General features: G+C 52.4%; 1 protein-coding gene across 1 annotated transcript in view; it reads left to right on the top strand.

Moving 5' to 3' along the window:
* Window positions 1–2,765: 2,765 nt before the first annotated feature.
* LOC120056218 (EEF1A lysine methyltransferase 4-like) overlaps window positions 2,766–8,419 on the top strand; it is a gene marked incomplete at its 5' end in the record, with an annotated part of 138,579 nt that continues 132,925 nt past the window's right edge. Inside the window, one exon of the mRNA XM_039004467.1 lies at window positions 2,766–3,053. Within this exon, the coding sequence (XP_038860395.1) occupies window positions 2,766–3,053 (288 nt within the window). The remainder of the gene's footprint in view (window positions 3,054–8,419) is intronic.

The following is an 8,419-nucleotide window of genomic DNA, read 5'->3' as shown; positions in this document are numbered from 1 at the left end:
TTTAAGGCAATGCTACCAAATACTAATTGAGTGTATGTTAACTTCTGACCCACTGGGAATGTGATGAAAGAAATAAAACCTGAAATAAATAATTATCTCTACTATTATTCTGACTTTTCACATTCTTAAAATAAAGTGGTGATCCTAACTGACCTAAGACAGGGAATTTTTACTAGGATTAAATGTCAGGAATTGTGAAAAACTGAGTTTAAATGTATTTGGCTAAGGTGTATGTAAACTTCCGACTTCAACTAAGTATATGGATGAGTGATGGCCGAGCGGCATAGGCAAGGTGCAATAGATGGAATAAAATACAGTATATACATGTGATATGAGTAATGTATGATATGTAAACATTATCAAAGGGGCATTATTAGTGATCCATTTATTAAAGTGGCCAGTGATTTCATGTCTATGTATGTAGTCAGCAGCCTCTCTGTGTTAGTGATGGCTGTTTAACAGTCTGATGGCCTTGAGATAGAAGATCATCAATTTAAACATACACACTCTCTTTTACACCCCTCGGTATATAACGAGCGTCAGTCATAGGTTTAAAATGGAGGTGCAGTTTACAAGGATCTACCTGAACTAGCAGTGCCAACTCCCTACACACACACACACACACACACACACACACACACACACACACACACAGAGAGCAGAGTCAGTCAGTCAGAGGAGAGAAGCTGTAGCTGTACAGACTACAGAGCCAGCAAAGCAGCAGACTAGCCAACCCCCTGGTGTTCACTAATCACTGCTGGTAGACTTTGTTCAGTTCACTGCAGTCAGCCTAGTCTTCCATTCCCCTTCCTCTTTACCCTCTGTTTACCTATCTGTTTACCTCTCTCTTTACCCTCTGTTTACTCTCTGTTTACCTCTCTGTTTACCCCCTGTTTACCTCCCTGTTTACCTTCTATTTACCTCTCTATTTATCTCTCCATTTACCTCTCTGTTTACCTCTCTGTTTACCCTCTGGTTATCATCTATTTACCTCTCTGTTTACCTCTCTGTTTACCCTCTGGTTACCTCTCTGTTTACCTCTCTGTTTACCCTCTGGTTACCTCTCTGTTTACCTCTATGTTTACCCTTTGGTTACCTCTCTGGTTACCTCTCTGTTTACCTCTCTGTTTACCCTCTGGTTACCTCTCTATTTACCTCTCTGTTTACCTCTATGTTTACCCTTTGGTTACCTCTCTGTTTACCTCTCTGTTTACCCTCTGGTTACCTCTCTGTTTACCTCTCTGTTTACCCTCTGGTTACCTCTCTGTTTACCTCTCTGTTTACCCTCTGGTTACCTCTCTGTTTACCTCTCTATTTACCTCTCTGTTTACCTCTCTGTTTACCTCTCTGTTTACCCTCTGGTTACCTCTCTGTTTACCTCTCTGTTTACCCTCTGGTTACCTCTCTGTTTACCTCTATGTTTACCCTTTGGTTACCTCTGTTAACTCTCTGTTTACCTCTCTGTTTACCTCTCTGTTTACCTCTCTGTTTACCTCTGTTTACCTCTGTTAACCTTGCTGTTTCCCTCTGTTTACCTCTCTGTTTACCTCTGTTTACCTCTCTGTTTACCTCTCTGTTTACCTCTGTTAACCTTGCTGTTTCCCTCTGTTTTACCTCTGTTTACCTCTCTGTTTACCTCTGTTTAACTCTCTGTTGATACCCCCCCCCCCCCCCATTCCATTGCCCCAGGAGGGGAGGCCTAGCTTAATTGATAAACAGGGCCTCGTTCCCAGAGCATTCATACCGTTCAGATCATCGCTAGTCTTCTTACAATGTATGTTTAGTAGCCGAGGTGTTTCCCTGAGCCTTCATTGGAATCATCCACAGATCTCCACTTAACATAGAATCAAGATGTTCAGGCCATCTGTCTTACTGTGACTGACGATAACCTCAGAACGAAGTTGACTACAAAGTCAAGTATTTGCAAGAAAATTATGCGTTAAATGAGAACCGAGATGACTGCATTAAAAGATGCATAGGCTATATGGACCCGTATACACTTTTACAATCATATTGAAATCAATTTCATGTTCAATCAATTGAGTTATATTTTGCGACTAGGCTACTGTCTGTAATTTGTTGCCTCAATGTGGTTCATGATGGTTCATGATCCTATCCGTGTTGACACGTTGTCTAACGACGCACTGCAAACTTTCTCTCTACCTGCTTGTTGGGGAAAAAGTGGTCTGGTAAGTAATGATACATCTAGTATGATCATCATAATACTTCAAAAGAAACTTCCCTTTATCTACTTCCCCAGTCAGATGAACTCGTACCTTCATACTGAACAAAAGTACCTTCATACTGGACACAGAGACATTAAAATGGTATCCACAAGTTCATCTCTGGGGAGGCAGATAAAAGGCCTCATTGCCAAAGTCCAGAAGTACCCCTTTAAGTGACATCACAGCTGGTCAACGAGGCCTAGATGTTTAGATGATCCGTCACGGGGAGGCCTCCCCTGCCTGTAATGAAGCCATCGATCATGCTGCATCAGTATGGTGCAGTCACACGTGTGTGTGTGTGTGTGGGTGTGGGTGTGGGTGTGGGTGTGGGTGGGTGTGGGTGTGTGTAATCAACCTATGGTGATGTCATTGATAAATACTTCCCTCTCGTCTTCAGGCCACCGTGACGGTGTGGTTTATGACTGCTCATGTTACCATGGCGTTGCATTGATTAGGCTTTACTGATCAGGAAATTGACGATTCTCTCCTCTCCTCTCCTCTCCTCTCCTCTCCTCTCCTCTCCTCTCCTCTCCTCTCCTAGGTTGTGGTAACAGCTCTATGAGCAGTGACATGTACGATGCTGGCTACCACTCCATCACCAACATAGACTACTCCTCTGTGTGCATCGACACCATGAGTGCCAGGCATGATGCCACATGCCCGGGCATGACCTGGCACCAGATGGACGCGCGCCAGCTCTCCTTCACGGACGCCTCATACGACGTGGTCCTGGAGAAGGGCACCCTGGACGCCATGCTGGTGGAAGAGAAGGACCCCTGGAAGGTGTCCTCGGAGACAGCCTGTCTCATTGACCAGGTACTCAGGGAGGTAAGAAGAAGTATACACGTGCACATGCACACACAGACACACAGTTTGTTTTTAGCAGAGACCTGAATTATTGGCCTGTCTGTTCAGACAGCAGGCGAATTAAAGGAGGATGAAATGGAGGACTGGTGGACAGATGGGAAGATGGTCTCCTCTGTTAGAAAAACTTCATCTGAACTCAGTCAGTCACAGGGCCTGTTTCCAACTGCCTATGTTATAATGGTGCAGTCTATTCCTCTTTCACTCCCTCTCTCACCGCCCTCCCTCACTCCACTATTTCATTCCTCCTCTCTCTTCCACCCTCACCTCCTCTCTCACTCTCTCTCACCTCCTCCCTCACCTCCTCTCTCACTCTGTCTCTCACCTCCTCCCTCACCTCCTCTCTCACCTCCTCTCATCTCCTCTCTCACCTCCTCTCTCATCTCATCTCCTCTCTCACCTCCTCTCATCTCCTCTCTCACCTCCTCTCTCATCTCCTCTCTCACCTCCTCTATCACCTCCATTCTCAGCTCCACTCAGCTCCTCTCCTCTCTCACCTCCTCTCTCACCTCCTCTCTCACCCCCTCTCTTAACTCCTCTCTCACCTCCTCTCTCACCCCCTCTCTTAACTCCTCTCTCACCTCCTCTCTCCGCTCCTCCCTCACCTCCTCTCTCTCCTCCTCTCTCACCTCCTCTCCTTCTCCACTTGTATTTATTGCCTCTCTCACCTCACTATTCTACTCCTGCTACGTCCCACTGAGTTGTGTTAGTATTGTGTGTGTGTCTTCATGTGTCATTGGAGCAGGGTTAGTGAAGGTGCAGTACACTTTCTCAGCTCCCCTCAACATTGTTCCTCCCGGTCTGTCTCTTCCTGTCTGTCTCTTCCTGTCTGTCTCCTCCTGTCTCCTCCTGTCTGTCTCGTCCTGTCTGTCTCTTCCTGTCTGTCTCTTCCTGTATGTCTCTTCCTGTCTGTCTCTTCCTGTCTGTCTCTTCCTGTCTGTCTCTTCCTGTCTGTCTCCTCCTGTCTCCTCCTGTCTGTCTCCTCCTGTCTGTCTCTTCCTGTCTGTCTCCTCCTGTCTGTCTCTTCCTGTCTGTCTCTTCCTGTCTGTCTCTTCCTGTCTCCTCCTGTCTGTCTCTTCCTGTCTGTCTCTTCCTGTCTGTCTCCTCCTGTCTGTCTCCTCCTGTCTGTCTCCTCCTGTCTGTCTCCTCCTGTCTGTCTCCTCCTGTCTGTCTCCCTGTCTGTCTCCTCCTGTCTGTCTCCTCCTGTCTGTCTCTTCCTGTCTGTCTCCTCCTGTCTGTCTCTTCCTGTCTGTCTCTTCCTGTCTGTCTCCTCCTGTCTCCTCCTATCTGTCTCCTCCTGTCTGTCTCTTCCTGTCTGTCTCCTCCTGTCTGTCTCTTCCTGTCTGTCTCTTCCTGTCTGTCTCCTCCTGTCTCCTCCTATCTGTCTCCTCCTGTCTGTCTCCTCCTGTCTGTCTCTTCCGGTCTGTCTCTTCCTGTTAGTTTTTTTCTCACCCCACTACATCTCCCATCCCTCTGCAGAAGCACAGCTGTCACGATTCAACCCAAATGTGTGTGTGTGTGTGTGCTTGTGAGAGCTTGGTAATGAGTGTGTATACTCTGTGTGTGTGTGTGTGTGTGTGTGTGTGTGTGTGTGTGTGTGTGTGTGTGTGGTGTGTGTGTGTGTGTGTGTGTGTGTGTGTGTGTGTGTGTGTGTGTGTGTGTGTGTGTGTGATTGTATATATACATGGTGGTGGGAGTGTGTTTGGGTGGCTGTATAGAATCTTCTTTGATCATAGTGGAACACAAACACCCCTCTCAAAAAGAGAAGGGCGGGGGGGAGGGGCTGCGAGAGAAAGGGAGGGAGTGAAAGATTTAGGGAGAGAGGTGGACATTGTCAAATAGGGGAGACAGGTACCAGAATTGGAAGAGTGAAACTATGTGACAGAGGAGGATGCAGACAGAGAGAACGAGAGAGAAAGAGAGGGAGAGCGAGTGGGAGACAGAAACCAAAACTGACAGAAAGCTAATGAGCAGTGCGCCAGTGTGATAGGGAGGGGAGGAAGGTAGAGAGGGAGGGAGGAAGGTAGAGAGGGGAGGGGAGGAAGGTAGAGAGGGAGGGGAGGAAGGTAGAGAGGGAGGGGAGGAAGGTAGAGAGGGAGGGGAGGAAGGTAGAGAGGGAGGGAGGGGGAGGAGGTAGAGAGGGAGGGAGGGAGGAAGGTAGAGAGGGAGGGGGGGAGGGGAAGGTAGAGAGGGAGGGAGGAAGGTAGGATGGGAGGAGAGTAGAAGGAGGAGGAAGGTAGAGAGGGAAGGAGGGAAGGGTAGAGAGGGAAGGAGGAAGGTAGAGAGGGAAGGAGGAAAGGTAGAGAGGGAGGGAGGAAGGTTAGAGAGGGAGGGAGGAGGAAGGTGAGAGGAGGGAGGGAGGGTAGAGAGGGAGGGAGGGAGGGTAGAGAGGGAGGGAGGGGAGGAAGGTAGAGAGGGAGGGAGAGGAAGGTAGAGAGGGAGGGAGGAAGGTAGAGAGGGAGGGGGAGGAAGGTAGAGAGGGGAGGGAGGAAGGTAGAGAGGGAGGGAAAAAGGAAGGTAGAGAGGGAGGGAGGAAGGTAGAGAGGGAGGGGGAGGAAGGTAGAGAGGGAGGGAGGGGAGGAAGGTAGAGAGGGAGGGAGGGAGGAAGGTAGAGAGGGAGGGAAGGAGGAAGGTAGAGAGGGAGGGAGGAAGGTAGAGAGGGAGGGAGGGGAGGAAGGTAGAGAGGGAGGGAGGAAGGTAGGGTAGAGAGGGAGGAGGAAGGTAGAGAGGGAGGGAGGAGGTAGAGAGGGAGGGAAGGAGGAAGGTAGAGAGGGAGGGAGGAAGGTAGAGAGGGGAGGGAGGAAGGTAGAGAGGGAAGGAGGAAGGTAGAGAAGGGAGGAGAGGAAGGAGAAGTTAGAGAGGGAGGGAGGGGGAGGAAGGTAAAGAGGAAGGGGAGGAAGGTAGGAGGGAGGGGAGGAAGGTAAGGAGGGAGGAGGAAGGTAGAGAGGGAGGGAGGGGAGGAAGGTAGAGAGGGAGGGAGGGAGGAAGTAGAGAGGGAGGGGAGGAAGGTTAGAGAGGGAGGGAGGGGAGGAAGGTAGAAAGGGGGGGGTAGAAAGGGAGGGAGGAAGGTAGAGAGGGAGGGAGGGGAAGAAGGTAGAGAGTGAGGGAGGGAGGAAGGATAGAGAGGGAGGGAGGGGAGGAAGGTAGAGAGGGTGGAGGGGAGAGTAGGAGGAGGAGAGTGAGGGAGGGAGGAAGGTAGAGAGGGAGGGAGAAGGAGAGGGAGGGAGGGGAGGAAGGTAGAGAGGGAGGAGGAGGAGGAAGGTAGAGAGGGAGGGAGGGGAGGAAGGAGAGTAGGAGGGAGGGAGGAAGGTGGAGGGAGGGGAGGAAGGTAGGAGGTAGGGAGGGGAGGAAGGTAGAGAGTGAGGAGGTGGAGGAAGGTAGAGAGGAGGGAGGGGAGGTAAGATATGAGAGTGAGGGAGGGGAGGAAGGTAGAGAGTGAGGGGGGGGAGGGAGGAGGGAGGATGGTCGCATTGGGAGGAGAGGTAGGGGAAGGTGTAACTGTATGTGGCGAGTAGGGGAGAGAGGAGGGGGGAGAGTGTAGGCAGGTGGGAGGAAGGTAGAGAGGGAGGGTGGCGATGGTGTAGAGATTTTTGTGAGAGTGGGGGGATTATGTGTTTTGTAGTAGTATGGGAGAGGGATGGTGTATCGGAAGGTAGAGAGGGAAGGAGGAAGGTAGAGAGGGAGGGAGGGAAGGAGGAAGGTAGAGAGGGAGGGGGGGAGGAAGGTAGAGAGGGAGGGAAGGAAGGTAGAGAGTGAGGGAGGGGAGGAAGGTAGAGAGGGAGGGGGGAGGAAGGTAGAGAGGGAGGGAAGGAAGGTAGAGAGTGAGGGAGGGGAGGAAGTTAGAGAGTGAGGGAGGGAAGGAGGAAGGTAGAGAGTGAGGGAGGGAAGGAAGGTAGAGAGTGAGGGAGGGAAGGAAGATAGAGAGTGAGGGGGGGAGGACGGTAGAGAGGGAGGGAGGGAGGAAGGCAGAGAGGGAGGGAGGGGAGGAAGGTAGAGAGGGAGGGAGGGGAGGAAGGTAGGGAGGGAGGGAGGAAGGTAGAGAGGGAGGGAGGAAGGTAGAGAGGGAGGGAGGGGAGGAAGGTAGAGAGGGAGGGAGGGAGGGAGGAAGGTAGAGAGGGAAGGAGGAAGGTAGAGAGGGAGGGAAGGAGGAAGGTAGAGAGGGAGGGAGGAAGGTAGAGAGGGAGGGGAGGAAGGTAGAGAGGGAGGGAAGGAGGAAGGTAGAGAGGGAGGGAGGAAGGTAGAGATGGAGGGAGGAAGGTAGAGAGGGAGGGAGGGGAGGAAGGTAGAGAGGGAGGGAGGAAGGTAGAGAGGGAGGGAGGGGAGGAAGGTAGAGAGGGAGGGAGGAAGGTAGAGAGGGAGGGAGGAAGGTAGAGAGTGAGGGAGGAAGGTAGAGAGTGAGGGAGGAAGGTAGAGAGGGAGGGAGGAAGGTAGAGAGGGAGGGAGGGAGGGGAGGAAGGTAGAGAGGGAGGGAGGGGAGGAAGGTAGAGGGAGGGAGGGAGGAAGGTAGAGAGGGAGGGAGGGGAGGAAGGTAGAGAGGGAGGGAGGGGAGGAAGGTAGAGAAGGAGGGAGGGGAGGAAGGTAGAGAGGGAGGGAGGGGAGGAAGGTAGAGGGGGGGAGGTAGAGAGGGAGGGAGGGGAAGAAGGTAGAGAGTGAGGGAGGGAGGAAGGTAGAGAGGGAGGGGAGGAAGGTAGAGAGGGAGGGAGGGGAGGAAGGTAGAGAGGGAGGGAGGGAGGAAGGTAGAGAGGGAGGGAGGGGAGGAAGGTAGAGAAGGAGGGAGGGGAGGAAGGTAGAGAGGGAGGGGAGGAAGGTAGAGAGGGGGGGTAGAAAGGGAGGGAGGAAGGTAGAGAGGGAGGGAGGGGAAGAAGGTAGAGAGTGAGGGAGGGAGGAAGGTAGAGAGGGAGGGAGGGGAGGAAGGTAGAGAGGGAGGGAGGGGAGGAAGGTTAGAGAGTGAGGGAGGGAGGAAGGTAGAGAGGGAGGGAGGGGAGGAAGGTAGAGAGGGAGGGAGGGGAGGAAGGGAGAGAGGGAGGGAGGGGAGGAAGGTAGAGAGTGAGGGAGGGAGGAAGGTAGAGAGGGAGGGAGGGGAGGAAGGTAGTGAGGGAGGGAGGAAGGTAGAGAGTGAGGGAGGGGAGGAAGGTAGAGAGTGAGGGAGGGAGGAAGGTAGAGAGGGAGGGAGGGGAGGAAGGTAGAGAGTGAGGGAGGGAGGAAGGTAGAGAGTGAGGGAGGGGAGGAAGGTAGAGAGTGAGGGGGGAGGAAGGAAGAGAGGGAGGGAGGGAGGAAGGTAGAGGGAGGGAGGAAGGGAGGGAGGCAGGGAGGAAGGTAGAGAGGGAGGG

Source organism: Salvelinus namaycush, chromosome 11, assembly GCF_016432855.1.
Source record: "Salvelinus namaycush isolate Seneca chromosome 11, SaNama_1.0, whole genome shotgun sequence".
NCBI lineage: Eukaryota > Metazoa > Chordata > Actinopteri > Salmoniformes > Salmonidae > Salvelinus > Salvelinus namaycush.
The sequence above is the reverse complement of the archived record's forward strand: the minus strand, read 5'-3'. Positions and strand labels throughout refer to the sequence as shown.